Source organism: Phodopus roborovskii, unplaced genomic scaffold (assembly GCF_943737965.1).
Source record: "Phodopus roborovskii unplaced genomic scaffold, PHOROB, whole genome shotgun sequence".
Lineage (NCBI taxonomy): Eukaryota > Metazoa > Chordata > Mammalia > Rodentia > Cricetidae > Phodopus > Phodopus roborovskii.
In genome coordinates, this window is record NW_026126645.1 from 5,506,131 (window position 1) to 5,525,460 (window position 19,330).

Here is a 19,330-nt window from a genome sequence, read left to right on the forward strand (position 1 = left end):
GTTCAAGTCAGTGACCTTGACTTTGTGTGCTCACCTGGGTATCTAGCCGGGGCACCTCGACCCTGGACGCCTCTGAGTAGTGCGTTAGGGCAGAGCCTAGAGCACCAGCTTCTTCACCGAGGCTGAGGAGTTGCATAGCCCTGGGATTAACTTCCGGCCAGTGCTTTGGTCTGAGCCTCAGTGTTCCCATCTGTAACGTGGGGCTTGTGATGCCTGGCTCAGGTGTGGGGAGGGTGTGAGGTGATGGCAGACTCACTAATGCTTATTAGGCATTTTGTGGCCAGCACAAGTCTTTCCCCCACCTTGTGGGAGAGTGGCATTTAGCCACAGAGCTGGGCAAGTAGAATATGACTTGCCATAGCCAAGTCAGGGCTTAGAAATGAAAACTTCAGGATGGACAAGCGGCAGCATTGGGGAAGGCAAGGAGGGCTCCCTGGAGGAGGAGGTGGAAGTATCCTAGCCCTGGAGAAGTGGTACCCCAGGAGCATCACAGTGGCCTGCAACTTGGGACCCAAGTTCCCCTGTAGCGGACACTCCTAGAGTTCTTTTTCTTTACGGAATGGGGCAGCATGTACTCTGGTGTGGGTTCTGGTCAGAGGTGCTTGGAAGATTTCCTTAGCATTAGCCGCCCAGCATTGGCTGCCTGTCATTGGCCACCCAGAACTGACCACCTGGCATTGGCTGCCTGGCATTGGCTGCCAGCTGCCACTCAGGATTGTGGGATTGTGAATATCCTGTAGCTGCCACCTCGAAGTGTTGTTGTTTTTTTACTAATGGTGCCCAGGTGTCCCTGATAGACAGGGACAGTGGACAAAAGGGCAGTGGCTTGAAAAACAATCAGAACCCAACTTGTCACAGAGACAGGTGGCCATGTCCCTCAGGGGCCCACTTTGCCTGCTGGCCCAAGAGGATACTTTTTATTTATTTATTTATTTATTTATTTATTTATTTATTTATTTATTTATTTGAGACGGGGTCTGTTTTTGTAACTCTGGCTGTCCTGGACCTTGCTATGGCTTGGAACTCACAGAGATCCGCCTGCCTTTGCCTTGAGGGTACTGTGACTAAAGGCAAGTGCCACCATGCCCAGCTATGAAGACACTCTTAAATACCTTGTGCCTGACACCAGCAGGCCTTCCTTCTTCCATCTCGCTTGCTGACATGTTGGTCCTGGTTGAGACAGACCTCAAAGGACTGGGAAGAACCCACTTATTCTTGGGGTGCATTGTGGGCATGGCTTTGTCCGAAGGATATTGGGTGACATTAGCGCCTGCCTCCTTTTCTTCTGCTGCCCATCCCCGTGTAATGCTGGTCCCCCACCCAGGGAGTGACACCTAGTTCATTGTCATGGCTGTCACCAATGATGTGCAGCCGGGAACTTAGGGGCTACATAGCCTGGATGCCATCTGGCCTGTCACTTACAATATTGCTCAAGTTTGCTCCCAGTCTGAGTGACTGTCATGAGGGGGTCCTGAGGCAAAGGCTGAGGAGTGGTCTGCATACCCATGGCATGCCAGGCCCTATTCTGGGCTTCCTTTATACAGTATGCTATGGCATAGTTGAAAATTGCACCGATGTCCACCAATGTCCAGATCACACAGAAGGAATCGGGTAGATCCAGAATGCCCAGGCTCCAGAGCCCTCCCTCTTTTCTCTCTATATTTGTTGGTTTGGCCTGCAGGGCTGATGTCTCAGCCGGCTGTGGAACTTTGGGGTTCATTATGTAACCATGTAGTTGTTGTAGGTGTTTGTCTAGGGATCATAGAAACTGTTTCTGCTTGGTCTGGTGGGATAAGGATTAACCCAATTTGACCTCATGCTGTCACTGAGAGGTAAGAGTTTTGCATAAGATCTCACACCTGAGCAGGGCAGTGGTGGCACACACCTTTAATCCCAGCACAGGGAGACAGAGGCAGACAGATATCTGTGAGTTCGAGGCCAGTCTTATCTATAAAGTGAGTTCCAGGACAGCCAGAGCTGTTATACAAAGAAACCCTGTCTCAAAAGACAAAAAATAAACAGAAGACCTGAGCAGCTTGTAGCAAGTGGCGTAGGAACTGTTTGTGAAAGAGTGAGACAGGAATGAATGAGCCTGTGCATGTTGCTACCCTGTCTGTCCCTAGTTAGGCAGAGGAGGCTTGGAGGCACCCTTTGAGGGCATCTGAGCTGGGCACTATCCAGGCTGCTACTTAGGGCCATGGCCAGAGTATGCAAGGGCACTGTGGATGCAATATCCAGAGAGATTCTCCCTGCCCCTCTGCAACAGGGTCTCATGTAGCCTAGACTAGCTTTGGATTCCTTATGTAGTTGAGGCTGACTTTGAACTTCTGCTCTTCCTGCCTCCACCCTGCACTGCACTACCATACACTATACCTGGTTTATATAGCTTTAGAGAGAGAGAGAGAGAGAGAGAGAGAGAGAGAGAGAGAGAGACACCAGGTCCTCCTGAATGCTGAGTAAGCACTCTGCCAACTGAGCTACATCCCCAGATTCTTGATGATGCTATTGCAGATAAGTGGGCCCGGGGCCGAGATGAGACTTGCCCAGATTATGCAGTGAATTAGCCACAGCCAGTACTCAAGGACCTCCTGACTCCTGCCTTAGTGCCCTCCCCTGCACACAGAGAGAGCTTCCCAGTGGCTTGTGACACTGCCTACCCTTTCCCCAGCAGCCTTGTGAGATGGGTCAGGCTGTGGATAGGCTTATATGTCTGGTGGGCAGCCATGTGCTGGGGGAGGGCTATGCTGGGTCTGGAGGGTTCCTTAAAACCCAACCCATTACCAGCCTGTTGTCTGGGCTACAGCCCACTCCAGCTATTACTGTCCGCCTGTAATGGGATCGGCTGCCTGGGTTAAGTGTTCACATTAAATTAATACCTCCTCCGTGGAGACAATCAGCTGGCACTTAATTTGTGCTTCCTTCTGGGCGGTGGAGTACAGCTGGGCAGCCCTAGTGGGCATGTCTGCGTGGCAGCATCCCTTTCCCAGGATCCCGACTCTGGAGAGGTAGAGAGGTAGTACCCAGAAAGCCAAGGCAGGCACGGGTGGATGGGAGTGCAGGGCTCCCTACTGGAGGGTAGGCAGCTTGAGGCTCTTGGTTGTTATCTTCAAGAAGAGTAAATGCTGGCAGTCCAGGGATGAGGAAGCCAGGAGAGGAAGAGGGAAGTGGCTCATGGGTTTGTGGCTTCCTGGGGCACGGGGCTGGTGGTTGGTGGTTGGTGGTGCTGGGTTCTGTCATTGTGCCGCAGTCCCCACCTCCCCTTTCTGTATTCTGCTGAAAACACAGAAAGGCTGTGCTACAGAAGAGGGGCGATGTGGAATGTGGACCCAGTCTCACTCAAGGTTAGCAAGCCCCTTTGGAGGGTGCAGGGAAGCCATTGAAGCTCTGCGCCTTCCCAGGAGAGCCAGCTGGGGTTGTGCAGCGCAAGGCTTCCTGATTGGTCTCTGCTGAGCCCCCTGTCTAGCACAGAAGGGTATCTGGCTGGGCCTGCACTCTGCTGAGAGCCCCTTGTCTCTCTGTACCTGGCCCTGCTGCCGGGCAGTGGGATGAACTCATAGGCATAGGCAGACCAAAGGGAGGAAGCTGCTGTCCGCCCCCGCCCAGGGCCAGGCCCAGGCCCACGCTTGGCCCAGAATGAAGTTTTCCACTGATGGCCCCAGCCCCGCCTCACCTGCGCCTGTTTGCTATCACCTGAGTGAGTCGGCCTGGGTGTGCCTGCTTCCAGGTGGGGACCACACTTGCTGTTCCTCCTGGTACCCTGAGGCTCCCGCCTGGCCTGCACCTGCTCCCCTGCCTGCCTGCCCTGCTCTTGGAGCCAGACTGAGCTGGGCTGCTGGCTGTGACACTCTGCCATGACTCAGGGCTCGGACTTGGGTCTTCACCCTCCTCTTCATGCAGAGTCGTTCGCACAACTGTCCACAGAGAAGAGATGCTCTCCACTTCACTGGTGGGAAACCAACACCCAGAGAGGGTGATGAGTTTGCCCAGGATCTCACAGCTGGGGAATGTAGCGACAGTCTATCCCCCAAGAAGCCAAGTTCAGCCAACAATCAAATTAACAGTAAGAGATGTGCCAGGTAGTGGTGGCACACACCTTTAATCCCAGGAGGCAGAGGCAAGCGATCTCTGAGTTTGAGGCCAGCCTGGTCTACAGAGCTACACAGACAAATCCTGTCTCAAAAAAAAAAAAAAAAAAAAAAAAACCAAAAAACTGTTAAGAAGGGAGATGTATTCAGTGTGGCCACTTGGGGAAGAGGGACAAAGATTCACTGGCCCCCTCAAGTCACTCTTAGAGTCCTAAAGTGAGGTTAAATCTTTAAATAGGGGGCCATGGGTTTGAGCATATATACAGTCCTGGACAGAGTGAGGTCCCGCCCACCCAGGCCCAGCATTGTTTGGCCTCACTTTCATCCTGTAAGGTGCTCTGACAGCTGTTAGAACTGTGTTCTTTTTCGGGAGTCAAGGCCCCCTCTCTTTTCCTTGTTCCAGTATGAGATTCCTGGGGAAATCGCCATTTCTCAGGATCCGTTTTTTCTGTGGTCTGAAAGTCAGATTGAGGGACACAAGTGTCTCATTTTCAGAATACCTTCATGTGTGCCATGCCACTTCTGTGTCTACGGTCGGGGGCTCCAGGACTGACTTCCCACAGGCCCTGGGGCTGTCTATGGTGCTCTGATTATCTGCAGGGGCTGCACCCACTTTCTTCCCGGGGCCTCTGAGCCTTTCTCTGACTGCTCAGGATATGAAAGCCCCATGAGTCAGCCCCTCTGCCAGCGGCTTCAGCTTGCGTTTCCGCCTCTCCCCTCCTCTCCGTAGCCGGGCTTCGTGGGCTCCTTCCTGTGTCTGTGTGTCACTTTGAGCTGATGGGGGGGGGGCACTGGCCCCGGTTCTGGCAGCCAGGACTGGGCTGGCTTTAAAGCGCCCCCTCTCCCAGCAGTGACTGTGGCCGGCTGAGATTTCTCATCTGTCACGTGGTCCTGGCACTGGCTCTTCAGGAATGCTGAGAGACCACATCTGGTAGTGACAGGGCTGCCACCTCCCCCATCTCAGCTGCCGTCTCCCACACGTGCCTCTTCCGCTTGGGTGGTGGTGGGGCCTGCTCTCAGAGTCTGGCTGGGCCACTCTGTGGAGTCATTTCCTCTCCTTGCATTGATTGTCTTGATGTTCCTGCCTCCCCTCCCGGCCTTGAAGGGTTATAAGAAGTGGGAGGGGAAGGCTTCTTTCTCCTTCAGGCTTCCTGTCTGGGATGTGCACGCCCCTCCCCCAGGAGGGGTATGAGAGCCTAGAGGACATAGAGCCTGGCTGTGTGGGAATTTGGCCGTAGAGTCCACGGGCTGGGAAACAAAGATAAGATTGGGGACAGGGCTTAGGCTGAAGGAAGGAGCCCAAGTGTGGACGATTTCATTCATCCACCTTCTCATTCATCCACCCTTTCGTTCATCTACCCTCCCATTCACCCACCCACCCATTCATCTTCTCGTCCACTCATCTAACCCATGCACCCATCCCATTCAATAAGGGTCAGCAGGATGGCTCAGCGGGTAAAGGCAGTTGCCACCAAGTCTGAGTTCAATCCCAGGGCCCCTCATGGTGGAAGATGAGAACTGACTTCCTTTCCATTCAATGATTATCCCCCTCCTTACTGAGAAGGGGTTAGGGAGGCAGGCCCCCAGCTTTAGACCCAGCTCTACCCTTTGCACCTCCAGTCTGGAGAGCTCATTATTAGCCAGGGCCCAGGGTGCTCAGAGCAAGGTGGGGTGGGTGCCCTCAGACCCTGGCATGGTGAAGAGGGTAGAGGTGGTCTCACTTTCTCTCATTCTCGTTAGCCTCATGCGCCTGGGCCCCTTAGGTGAGAGCTATGAGCCATGCACATGATGTCCAGGGTGCCTGGGAAGACCTGTCCTGGTCCCTGGGCCTGGCTGCCTTAAATCTGTGGAGGTTTTTTGAAGAGGATACAGTGGAGAGAAGCCAACACTTGGGACAGCATGGGAGATGGGAGAAGGTTCCAGGAGACGGAGGAGGAGGGAAGGAACAGGCTACCAACTAGAGGCCAAGCCTACTTCATCTTCAACATGGGGCTAGACCTTGGGGGATTAATATATTCTCCTCTCCAGTTCTTGCATCCATCATCCCATATTTAAAGAGATGTTAGAAGGATGGGTATCCATACAGTGTGGACACACCCACCCTTCTGCCCCACAGGTGATCTCTTGAAGGTGGTACCAGCCACTTTGTCCCCCTCAGAACCACACCCTAATAGAAGTTTAGGGAACAAAGGCTTTCAGGAAAGCATGTCCACCAAGCTCCTGGCTCAAAGTTTTAAGTATGTGTCCCCCTCCTGGTGGCAAGTGGTTCTGTGCCTTTCTGTTGCTCTGTTCCTGTCTTTTGCAGGTCCCCTCCTTGGCTAAGCCTCCCTCTGTGGGCAGCCCTGGACAGGGTTTGGATGGTTGTCTGGGAAACAGGTGCTAAAATCTCAGCCAGCCACTCAATTGACAAGATTTTGTTGAAGCTGGGTCCTGGGGAAAGTGTGCCACCTGTCTGTCCTTTAATAATCGAGGCAGCTAGTGGCTGAAGGGCAGAGATTTTCTGCATTGTCAACGTGTTAGCCAGCTGTGCCAGCTTTTCCCACTGCCACCCCTGGGAGGGACATGTCTTCCGGGCAGTGTATTCAATCTGTGCTCCCAGCTGCTGTCCGCATTTAGGGTCTGTCCTTCATCTCCTGGGGGACAGAGGGCCAGCTGCACTCCTACCCCAGCTTTGGAAAAAAAGACCTATGAAATCATTTGTGCAAGCCCCTCCTTGGGGTGCAGCCTGGGAAGTGTGAAGGAAGAGGGTGCAGGGCATGGCAGGGAGGGAAGCAGGGAGGTCGAGGCACTGATAGCGTGGACACACACAGTGCCATCTGCAGGCTGGCGTCACCTGGGAGCTGTGTGCCTCTAAAGACTGGCTGAGTTGGGTTTTGGGGTGGGGCGGGGGAGGGCGGTAATGACACACAAGATGGCTGGGTGGTTCACCTGCAGGTCCTAGGCTGAGTGGGGTTTGGGTCCCAGTTCCCTCTTAGCAGCTGTGTGACTTTGGAAAAGTGACTTCATCTCTCTGAACCCCAGCCCCTTCACCTGCGAAGTAGTTTTGGATAAAAACCTGAGAGGATCAGTAGTAGTTTATGTGAAAGCCGATGTGTGTATGAGGGAATGAGTCCCGTGTGTGAGACCTATCTGCCAATATAGTAAGTAGCTGCTGTTCCTGTGTGGAGATCTAAAGGCATGCATGGTTGATGAGGGGTAAGCTTGATTTCTGACTAGGTGGATAATGGCAGGAAAGGTTAAAGGTATTCAGCTGCATTCCAGGGGTGTGTGTGTGACTAGAGGTGTGCCTTCTCTCTCCTTCAAGCTTTGCTTGGTTGCTGCTGTTGTTGGCATGAGAGGGCCTGACCCCAGGAGCTGGACAACAGCCAGTACCTAACACACACTTACTTTCCCTTGAGCCTTCTCTGCCCTCCCCCATCAGGGCAATGTGGCCAGGAGTGATGATTCAGCCCTGACCTGTGTCCTGGGCCTTCACCTCCCTCAGGGGAAGCCCCAAACGCCCTGGGGTGAGGGTAGGTAGCCTGGTACCCCTGCCCTTCTCTGTAGCCCTGCCCTCTTCAATAAAGGGTGACCAGCTCTGGATACTGTGTAACCTTGAACAGATGCAGCCTAGGTCTCAGTTTCTGTCTGTGGGGAGCATCTAGGGAGATAGTCCCAATTGTGTGAGTCCCTGAGATCCCTTCTGTGTCCTCTGTTCTCTGCAGTTCCAGACTTGAGCTCAGGGCAGATATGGGCCCTGCCATGCCATGGTTTAAGGCGGAAGTGGACCCCTATCTCCTGGGAGCCTGCAAGGCCAGCTTGTGTGGATAGAGGAGGAATTTTTCCTCAGTGTGTGCAAACAGTATCCATTTTCTCTTGTTTCCAAAAGCTGGTGATGTAACCAGCCCTTCATCCAGTCCTCCCCTCTGGCCTATTTTTAGCCTGGCCCCACAGCTTCTTAAGAGTCTCAGACCTCCTTGCTCAGCGACCATGTAGGGAGGGTAGCATGGAGTGAGCAAAGACAGAAGCCTGCCTGTTTGTCCCAAGGCGGAGGAGGGTAGGCACAGGGCGCCAGCTCTTCCGGGAAGGGAGGGGATCTCAGTGAGGCGCTCAGTCTTGGCTGCCCCTGCCCTTACCACACATTGGAAAGAGTCTCTCAGCCATGCTTTGTTTATCTGCTGTGACATGGGGATGATGGTGCTATGCATCCCACCCACTGCTGGAGGCCTGAGTTACATCATGTAAACCTCTCTAAGGGGAAGCTGGTGCTGTTATTTTTGTAGTATCCTCCTGGATTGTCAGAGCCCCCTGGAGCTGCCCCTCCTCATTGCATGGTTAATGTTGGGGTACACATTAACCTGTGTACCCTGGCCCCTGCCGTTTTCTCTTCAGCTTCAACTAATGGGTGTGTAAACGAAACAGTGTGCACAGAGTTCTCAGGCTCTGGCCTATAAGACACACTGCAGCAGGAAGGGCTGGACCTCTCCAAGGATTGGTTAGGTGTGTGCCTTTGGGCAAGATATTTAACCACCAGGAGAGCTTAGTCTCTGCATCTGCAAGACTAAAACCTGCACAGGCAATTTCTGTGGCCTGTGAGGTGTGTTCCATATGGCCTTGATAATAGTGTTTAGCATGGAAAGCTTGCTTCTTGAGAAGAGTCTTAAAGCCTGGCATTGGTACTCTACCTTACAGTGACAGCTGGGCTAACAGCACCTGTATAGCCCTTCACAGTTTGCATGGAATAGGCAGTGTTCTTTCCCATCTGTGTCCCCATAGTACCATGCCTGTGCCTCAAAGGTGGCATTTGTGGTTAGCACCAGTCCACTGTCTGGTTGCTCTCTAGGCTGGGAGTTCCCAGAGGGCAGGTGGGTTTTCCTGGGCATCTTTCCTGCCCTTCCTGGACGATGAGGGTGGGAACTGGGGGGGCTGGCAGGAGGAGGTCCTCTGACCATTTATTCTTGTTGTTGCAGATGGGAAGAAGAGCTGGCCAAGCGTATGAACCTTCAGACCATGGTTGACACACTGCAGGAGGTAAGAGTCCTCAGAGTTCCCAGCAGGGAGGTTTTCAAGTTAGCAGTGGGGCCGTGATGGAAAAAGTTGGGCAGAGAGTCCTAGCATAGCCTCTTCCCTGATCATTCTCTGCTACCTAGGCCATTTACGGGGCAGAAGAGCTCAGGCACAGGACTTGGGAAGTCTGGGTCTTACTGGTGACTGGGGCCAGCTGCTTCCCACTCCTGCCTTTCGACCTCTAGGTGCCATTTGGGCTAGGTGGTCTGCAGGTTCCTTTGACCTTCCAGCTGCAAGTTTCTCAAATTAGGACTGATGCCTTGGAGAGACCACACATGACCTGTACCACAGCCCAAGCAGGCTCTGGGCAGACCTGAGGATGCCTTGTTGCTCTCTCTGGCTACTCTGCATTCCCGGCTGTGCCACTCACACACTTACCGGGAACCCTGAGCAGCACACTTTATCATCAGCCTGTTTCCCCTTCTTTATCTGCCACATGGGTCAAGACCAGCAACACCGTGAGAAGGCAAAGCAGAGTTAGTTTAATTGTTTTTTTTAACAGCTGGGTGTGATGGCTCACACCTATAATTAATTACTTGGGAGGCGGAGTCAGGAGGATGAGGAATTTAAGGCCAGTCTGGGCTGCTTAGTGAGTTCCAGGCAGCTTGGGTTTCATAAGCCCCTGATTCAACAAAACCAAGTTGGGCTGGAGGTGTGTCTTGGTGTCCGAGCACATTGCCTGTCTTATGCATTGCTCCAAGTTTGATCTCTAGCACTGAGAAAAATATTAAAAATCAGGAGTGTTTATTTTCCAAGAAAGCGAGAGACAGGGCTCAGTTGGTAGGATGCTTGCTTAGCATGCACACACCTGGGTTTCCAGTGGAAACAGTGTGGTGTACACCTGAAACCCCAGCATTTGAGACGTGGAGCCAGGAGGATCCTTTCAAGGCAGAGCTGTTGTCAGATGCCTCCCAGATGCATTTGGGAGGCAGAGCCAGGCAGATATCTGAGGTTAAGGCTAGCCTGCTCTACAGAGCAAGTTTCAAGACAGCTAGGGATACCAGAGAAACTTTTTAAGTTTAAGGTCACACCCTCAACTACAGAGGGAGTTTGGTCTCAAAAAAACAAAGAAACAAAACAACAACAACAACAACAACAAAACAAAATAGGAAAGCTTGTTTTCTTTTCTTTTTTTTTTTTTTTCAACATATTCACAGCCAGATATTGAAAAAGTTCAGAAAATCACAAAGGTCAAAACTACCTGCAGTTCTTCCTTCTGGCTTATCAGTGTGTGTGTGTGTGTGTGTGCGCGTGTGTGACCTCCCAGCCTTTTCTGCACAAACATGCCCACATCCCAATCAGTACCTTCTTAGAACAAGGGCATGAAGTTATCATTTTCAAGGCCAAAGCTGGTCAGACATTGGTACCTGGTGAATTGGGGGTTAACATTGTATTTTTAAGTGCTGGGGAGTCTGCTGGCCTTAACCTACCCTAGCTCCTGATAGCGGCCTCTCATTTTTCTTCGCCATAAACGACCCCCAGGAAGCATTGGGAGCAGTCACCACGGCTCAGCAGCCAGACTGGGCTGAAGGTCATGGATGTTTAGCTTATGAAGACACTGAGTGTCCAGAGCTCTGGACCCAGGTGTCCATCCTGTCCTCCCCTTTAAAGCCTGCCTATCTCCATCCATCCGCAGGCAGCGCAAGAAGCCGAGGCTATCCAGGAGGAGATGAACGAGAAGATTGAACGGCTCAAGGCTGAGCTGGTGGTGTTCAAAGGGCTCATGAGTGACGTAAGTGGCGTGGCCGTCACCCTAGGCATCATGACCTCCCTTTACCCATCATGCCAAATGCTTCATTCACTCCGAGGCTCGAGCTCGGCTTGTAGTTACAGTCGTGGCTGGCTGGTTTGTTCCAATGAGGGATGCATCAGGGACCAGGCGCCTCCCACCCTCCCCACATTGCTTCCCTGTGTCTGAATAGAAGTGCTTTAACCGCTGCTTAACCCATTGCCCTCCTCCTCGGGCCCCTGACATCTGTATGTGTTCTTGCCATGTGATGACCTCGGTGTCTACAGAGCACAGACAACCAAATGGACTTCAGGCTCAGGGAGCCCACCCTCCTGTAGGTTGTCCTTGTTAAGTTGGGAATGGCTGGTGTGCGCGTCTTCTTGGCCACGTGGGGCCCCTCTGAGTGACCAGCCATGAGTGGAAACAGCTGTTATCTGCACAGGCCTCCTTTACTCCTCGATGTGGGCTTCTTGCCATCTCTAGGAGTGGGCATTCTGCTAGGAGAGCCCACCCGAAGGAAAATGAGCCTGGGTTTGGTGACTCAGCCTGGCTCAGCTCCTGGCTTTCAGGGTCATGCAGTTGAGTGTGGCTAGACGTTGTGGGATCCAGGTGGAGGCCACCTGTCTCCATTCACTTGGGTGCAGAGGGAACCCTCGCTCTTTCTATGTGACCCTGCTGCCATCTGCTGCAGGGATCTAGAGAGAGTGAGTGAGCGTGAGGGCCGCTGGGCAGGCACGTTATGGGGACAGTGGGGCATGAGTGTGGCCACAGAAGGGGAGTCTGTGCACTTGTGTATGTGTGTGCATGTGCTGGGGAATTAAACCAAAGGCCTTGGCCTTGTTGTTAGGCAACGCGCTCGCTCACTGAGTGACACCAGCCTTGGAAGGGTTCCTTTCCATGGTCTCGGTGCTCTTGCTTGTCCTCTACTCCAACGAAACCAGCATTGCCGTGCCCTGCAGCCGTGAGGGGGGCCAGCACACACAGCCTCACATCTTCCCTCCTGAAGTCCCCATGACCCCACCCACCCTCAGGAAAGCCTCGACACCCAGCCCCTGCAATTGACTCCAGGGCCTTCCCCACCCCTAGGGTTCTGCCTACTCCTCTGATGGCCCCCCCCATTCTCGCTCCATCCCTCGCTCACGTAACCCCTGCTGTCCTCCCTGCAGCCCATGACAGACCTGGACACAAAGATCCAAGAAAAGGCTATGAAGGTGGACATGGACATCTGCCGCCGAATCGATATCACGGCTAAGCTGTGCGATGTCGCACAGCAGCGGAACTCGGAAGACGTGTCCAAGATCTTCCAGGTGACCAGGGCTGGCCCCTCTTCACCAGTCCCCACCCCAACCTCTTAGAGCAAGCCCTGACCTCCACCACAATCTTTCCACGCCTCTGTCCCTCCACATTTTGCTTGGCCCCCCCATCCCGAGATAGTCAGTCACCTGACCCTCTGACCTCCCCTAGGGAGACGCAGACTTGGGGATTTGTAGTTTACAGCTGAGGAGACTATTGAGGGATAATAGTACGTACTAAGAAAAGACATGGTAGGACTGGGCTGGAACCCACATCTCCTGGCTCTCCAGGCCGTGTCCTTCTATGCCCACTGTGTCTCACGAAGCCCCTCTCCCTGAGACTTCCGAATTGTTTCTATGGTGGGGGAGCCCTGGCCTGGTGATGGGGAATCCTGACAACTGGCCCTCAGAATCCCAAAAAGTTATTGGTTTTTGCCTAATTCTCATTCTCCCAAAGGTTCCCTGTATACACACCCCGGCCCCTGGTTTCCCATACAAGAGAGAAGGCAGTTGGTTGGCACCAATGGGCAGTTCTGGAGAGGGCCTAGTTGTGGTCCTGCTGACACAGGGCACATGCCATTCTCGGAAGTTTGGGGTCATAGTTTGGCCTGTGTTTTAGCCCAGGGCAGTGCTGTGTGTTGTTGCTATCTGTGTGTGACTCTGAATATAATTGGGGGAGTTGGGAGCCTCCCCAAGTCCTTTCTCCAGCTCATGCCTTTTTGCTGCTTCCTGGGGGACTGATCCCTGCGGGGAGCTATACAGTCCTCGGTGGCTTGGGTCTTGTGTGCTTGGAGCAGAAGCTTGGTAAACCCTCTGCATGTGAGAAGGTTCTGAAAGCATGCGGCTATTCTGACCTTTGTCAGGGTTTCTTGGTTTCTCTGGCTGGCTTTGAGACATCCCAGGTGATGGTACCATGGTCTGGCCTACCATTGTTCCAAATCATGGGGCTGCTTTTCTGGTGATGGGCGAGCTGAGCTGGCCCAACCGGGACTTGGTTCCTGTGTCTGTGTTGTCCGTCCATCCTGCATGCCTCATGCTTCATGCTTCCTGCTAACACTGCCTGCTTCTTAGAGGACCTATGCAGAGCTCCCTGCGGTGGTGGCTGCTCCAGCCATATTCCATCTACTCGTTGGGACACCAGTTCATTTCCAGGTTTATCCCCCCCCCCACACACACTCCATCCCAGCCAAACACCCCAGTTACCTTGGTATCTTCCTTCTCTATCCAGGTGGTCCCTAAGAAGAAAGATCGTAAGGTGGCTTCGGATGATGACATCTCTGAGCAGGATGGGGAGGTGAATCGGTTCTCAGATGAGGAGGTTGGCTCCATGAACATCACAGATGAGATGAAGCGCATGTTTAACCAGCTGTGAGTATCTAGGTTGCCAGCAAAGGGACAAATATCAGTGGCTGGCCAAAAAGGGCCCCAGATGTAGTATGTTTTGGAAGAGTTTGGATTATTTGTGTGTGTGTGTGTGTGTGTGTGTGTGTGTGTGTGCACTTGTGTGTGTGTGCACTTGTGTGTGTGCATGCTAGTGTGGGTGCATGAAAGCCAGAGATCAATCTTGGGTGTCATTTCTCAGGTGCTGCCCACCTTGTTTCTGGGAGGCAGGGTCTCTCATTGGCATGGGGCTCACTGGTTAGACTAAGTTGGCTGGCCAGCGAGCCTCAGGGATCAGCTGTCTCCTCCTTGTCCTGGGATGATAAATTCACACCACCAGAGCAGGCTCGCCCCAGAGTCAGAGATCCTCTTGCCTCTGTTTCCTGAGTGCTGGGATGAAAGATGTTGCACCTCTACTGCCTGGCTCCATGCCCGGCTTTTTAACGTGCATTCTTGGGATTGAACTCTGGTCCTCATGCTTGCAAGGCAAGCACTTTACCCACCAAGCCAACTTTCCAGCTCCTGGATTCATTTCTTTAAAAAAGTTTTAAAATATTTTTTAATTTAAAAATATACCTATTTTTAAATTTTGTAACATTATTTTGATGGTATGAATGTTTTGCTGCATATATGTCTGTGTGATGATGTTGGATCCCCTGGAACTGGAGTTACAGATAGTTGTGAGCTGCCATATAGGTGCTGGGAACTGAACCCAGGTCCTCTGGAAGAGCAGCAGGTGCTCTTAACCTCTGAGCCGTCTCTCTAGCCCTGCTGGATTCTGTTTTTAAACAGAGAGTTTGGGACGCTTTTTGTTTTAAGCCTCTCTTTGGAGGCTCAAGGCCAGATATGCATGGCTGGGTATCTAGTGCCTCCCATATTTGGGAAGTGTGCCCATGATTTTTTATGTCACCTGCTACCCTCTCAGTCCTGTAGAACACCCCCTACCTAGGGAGGTTCAGGGAGAGGATTACTTCAACTAGGATTGTCCTTCCTTGCCCAAGGGATGAAAAGACAGGGCTGTCCCATCTCTTCGCTCTTCGTGTATAGTGTCTGATGACTTCATGAATCCAGGGAGGGCCAGTAATCACCACGCATTCCTGGCCCACTCTTCATCTCTCTTGGTGGGCTGGTGAGTTGACTCACACATAGTTCATGGGAAGACCCTTGATAGCCACCAAGTGTCGTCCATGAAAAGACACTTAGCTGACTCCAGACTTTCACCAAGCAGGCAGGGTCATTATTAACCTATTGAAGGCTCTGAGGGGACTCAGCAGGACATGACAGAGTTGGTACTCAGACTGTAATCTGCCACTCACTAGCATTCCCTCCCCAGGAGATGCCAGCTGAGTGGCAGAGTCTGGCATGAGTATACTGGTGATAGCCAGAGCCAAGTGGTACCAGTCTTTGGGAGTTGTGTGTATGTTTGTGTGTGTATTGTCTGTGTGCAGGCTCAGTGATGTCACATTGGTAGCTTAGACTTTTTCATTGCAAGAAATCTATACATTCAGGGCTCTCCTACCAAGCCCTGTAGAGACCTGTGCACCAGAACCCATTGAATATATTGCCCTGGAGCTGGGGGGTGGGCGGGCACTGCAGCCTTGGTATGTTTGGTGCTTTGTTCTGAAACCCGACCCACTTTTAATTCTAATCCATACAGTGCCAAAAGGGAGGGTTGGGAGAAGACACTGGGTGAGTCAAGGGCAGGGCTGGGAACCCCATGCTCTTGGGCACCTGGACTCTGAAAGCTCAGCCCTGCCACAGCTGGCACCATCCAAAGATCAGGCCACCAGCTCTGTGACCGCCATATGAGGGAGGTACTTCAGGATCACACAGTAGGCAGAGGCAAGCCCACTTATATGGTTCAGTGCTCTGTTCCCTTAGCCTCTTCCTGCTTGGAAGAGATGTCCATCTTCTCTCTGCTACATCACTGTCCCTGGCTGGTCTCTCTTTGGCCTAGCTAGGTACTTAGAGAGCACGAGCAGAGCATTGGGAGTCCCTCACCTGACACCTGATGGCCCTTGACATTTGCTACTGATAATGCCAAGGATACCCCTTGACTCTTTGCTCATCTTTCAACTGGAGTCTTCCCTCTACGGACAAGAGGGTGTCCCCAGCCGCCACTATGTAGTCATTCTAGACTTGAACTTCTGGTCTTCCTGCCTTGAATACTAGGACTCATGCCTGGTTTTGGCAGTGCTGAGGATCAAACCCAGGGCTTCCCATACATGACAGAAAATCACTCTCAACTGAGCTGCAGCTTTAGGGTTGCTTGGGGGATCCCTGAGTTAAGTCACTACTGGATGTTTAGACACCCAGATCACCTTCGTTTTTTTTAACAAAAGGGCTCCTCAGAAGAAATCAGTTATCTGGGGTATTTCATGAAGTTGCTAGGGAATCAATCGTTAAGCTGGTCAGAAATGAGGTACAGTGCAGAGGTACCCACCATCCAGAGAGCTGAGTTGGGTCACCTTTGGTGAGGGCTCCTTCTTGTTTCTGGAAAATGCATTCAGCTGTGAGTAATGGAATAGTGATCCCTCTTGTGGTGGGCACTGGAGTGTTGACAGGGTTCAGTGTCTAATTAGATTTGTCTGGCTTTAAAGTTGCCTAAATTTAAAAAGAAATTAAATTCTTTGATCGCCCCACGCCTATCATGTTGCTGCGGCTGGTGTTAATGACCGATGCCGGCTCTTTCCTGGTTTCTTCTTTCCCGCCTGATATCTCTGTGAGCCCGCCCCGTGGCTACTCCCACTCCCACCCCCAGCCACTGCTAGTGAGGCTTTTGAATGACACACCCGTGTCAGAACCCTGTTTTGTTTTGATCCAAATCAGTGGCTTGGGCTTCAGACCAAGGCTGAGAAGAATTTCAACCGCCTTCCAAAGTCCCAGGGAGGGGCGGGGGCTCTTTCCGTCTCTGCAGTCATCCATCTTCTGTCTGTTCTGGCTAGCCATCCTTCAGTGGGGCTTCCCTTCAGATCTCAGACACTGGAAAGGAAATGAAGTCAGTAGTGGACTATGTGATGTGCTAATGGGTGGACCCCAGGGGCTCAGAATGGCCTCCTCCTCCAATATCCAACTCCAAGCTTATTTCCTGACTCACGGGCGCCACCTAGGCGGTTCTACAAGAATTGCTGTTGGGCAAGGGAACCAGCCTGGCTTAGCTCTAGAGGGCGCTGTAGGGAGGGTTCTTTTATTTATTTATTTATTTATTTATTTATTTATTTATTTATTTATTTTTCGTTTTTGTTTAAATCGAGCTCCATTTATGTTGCTGCTGGCTGGTCCCCAACTAATAACTTGCTTTTGGGTAGCCATTTTTCTTTTGAACAGAAATATGTCCAAGGAGTGGGGGGGTGGGGGGTGAGGTGTTTCTGAGGAGATATTTTTGTTGTTTGTTTTTGAGACAGGATTTCTCTGTGTAGCTTTAGAGCCTGTCCTGGAACTCACTCTGTAGACCAGGCTGGCCTTGAACTCACAGAGATCTGCCTGCCTCTGCTTCTGTCTCCCAAGTACAGTCAGACTCTGAGGAGATTTTTTTAAAAAAGATTTATTGTATTTATGTGTATGAGTGTTTTGCCTGTGCAGCATGTGTGTGTAGTGCCTGTAGAGTCCAGAAGAGGGTGTTGGGGCCCAGAACCAGTGTTAACAGTTTTTACACCACATGTGGGTACTGGGAACTGTTCTAGTCCTCTGCAAGAGCTGTAAGTGAGTGTTCTTCACTGCCTAGCCATCCCTCTAGCCCTGGGGTGGGGTGGGGGTGTATTTTGACACAAGGGTTTATACCATAGCTCAAGTTGATTGGAGCTCACTATATAGCCCAGGCTGGCCTTGAATTTGATCCTCATATCTCATCCTCCCCAACTCTGGGATTATAGACATGCACCACACTACTTTTGACCTAAAACCAGACTTCTAATTGTACAGAAACGTTCGCATTTGAAAGACTAAAGCTCTTTTTGGATAAGACGTTGGCTTTGGCTACCACCCCATCTTTGTTGAGACCGCCTCATGGGTGCACACTCACTGGGGAAGGTGCCCCCTTCTGTCCTCTGTATGTGCCCCAGGAGCCTGGCTTCTGTTAAGTCACACCCTCTGGTATCACCCACAGGCGGGAGACGTTCGATTTTGATGACGACTGTGACAGCCTGACCTGGGAAGAGAATGAAGACACGCTGCTACTCTGGGAGGATTTTACCAACTGTAACCCGACCATTGACCTCCAGGGCGAGGTGAGCGCAAGCCCTGCCTTCTCGGGGGGGGGGGGGGGGGGGGTCTTTCCCATGATCCCTCATTTTTGCCCTTTTCATGCAGCCTGTGCTTCCCAGATAAACTGTTTACTCTGTCTCCCCAGCAAGAAGAAAACTTGGGCAACTTGATCCATGAGACTGAATCCTTCTTCAAGACAAGAGACAAGGAGTACCAGGAGACGATAGGCCAAATCGAGGTAAGAGCGTGGGCCATGGGGCCTGGTGCTGAGCCTGCCGGGACTGCATGGCTGAGAGCCTGGGTGGGCAAGTGTCCATGGAAAGGCAGGCTTACAAAATGGGAAGAGCAAGGGAGTTAGGAGGCAGGGGCCCGGCATCGCAAACCTGTCCTTATTAGGGTGTTGGTTTCCTAATCTATAAAGTTGGGCCGTGATTCTTGCCTCCCCTAAAGAGGCTGAGGCAGGACACTGCCAGTAACAGGCTTACCCGATGCCTAGCATCATTTGGCATCACTCTGAAGTCAGCTCTGGTTGTTCTGGGTTATCCTTACCTCTCCTCAGCTGCAGGGACTGGGTACGCATACAGAGGAGGAAATGATGTCCAAAAAGGCCAAGTCCCTTGACCACTGTTTCCAAGTCAGGAAGCACTATTCATGCCAGTGTGCTTGGCCACTGGTGTACAAGAGTTAGTGTTGGAGAAGGAGAAGCACAGAGTCCTTCCTCCTCCCTGGAGGAGCAGGTGTCAGAGGAGCAGGAGAAGGCTAAGAGACATGAAGAATTTCCTATTCCTGCCCATAGCCAGTTCCCCAGAGATACTGAGTACAGGAAAGTCCCCTGAATCAGATGGGGCTTAGCCAGACAGACCTCCTCTGGGGTTGCTAAGCAACCACCCCCCATTTGACCAGAAGCATGTCTGAAGGATATTGACTGGTGTGCAGAGAGAATAAGGAAGGTTGATGCCCACAAGGCAGAGACTTGAGGGCAGAGTGTCCAGGGATAGTCCTGATGGCACCAGACCATCCTGGATGGAAAAGGGTGGTTGCTGCTGCTGGTAATCCGAGGCTGGAAGGTCCCCCTTACCACCTTTATTCCACATTGACTCCTTCCAGCTGGAACTGGCCACAGCCAAGAGCGACATGAACCGGCATCTACATGAGTATATGGAGATGTGCAGCATGAAGCGAGGCCTAGATGTACAGATGGAGACCTGCCGCCGGCTCATCAAAGGCTCTGCAGACAGGTATGGCCCCTGCTCCCCAGGCTTCTGTGGTGGGGGCCTTAGAGAGACATTCTTGGGTTGCATCATGCCCTTTCATTACATTTTCATTTTCCTGACTGTCTATCTGTCCATCCATCCATTCATGCGTCTATCCATGCATCCATCCATCCATGCATGCATCCCTCCATCCCTCCTCCCTTCATACACATGCATCCATGCATGCATCCTTGCATGCATCCATGCATGCATCCATGCATCCATCCAAGCCCTCTGTATAAGCATACCTACTCTGTACTAGGTGGTTTATGCACCTAATTTCACAGAGTTTCTGTTTAAAACAACATCGACTCAACAGATAGTTGTCAAAGGCACATTGCG

The 19,330-nt window shown here is 52.0% G+C and overlaps 2 protein-coding genes across 2 annotated transcripts in view; one reads left to right on the forward strand and one right to left on the reverse strand.

The window, feature by feature from the left end:
• Window positions 1–19,330, reverse strand: part of Mrto4 (MRT4 homolog, ribosome maturation factor) — a 1,102,334-nt gene that overhangs the window by 246,856 nt on the left and 836,148 nt on the right. The window lies entirely within an intron of this gene.
• Iffo2 (intermediate filament family orphan 2) overlaps window positions 1–19,330 on the forward strand; it is a 41,499-nt gene that overhangs the window by 20,179 nt on the left and 1,990 nt on the right. Inside the window, exons 2-8 of the mRNA XM_051173458.1 lie at window positions 9,035–9,095; window positions 10,768–10,863; window positions 12,027–12,167; window positions 13,381–13,520; window positions 17,638–17,758; window positions 17,881–17,973; window positions 18,843–18,973. Of these exons, the coding sequence (XP_051029415.1) occupies window positions 9,035–9,095; window positions 10,768–10,863; window positions 12,027–12,167; window positions 13,381–13,520; window positions 17,638–17,758; window positions 17,881–17,973; window positions 18,843–18,973 (783 nt within the window). The remainder of the gene's footprint in view (window positions 1–9,034; window positions 9,096–10,767; window positions 10,864–12,026; window positions 12,168–13,380; window positions 13,521–17,637; window positions 17,759–17,880; window positions 17,974–18,842; window positions 18,974–19,330) is intronic.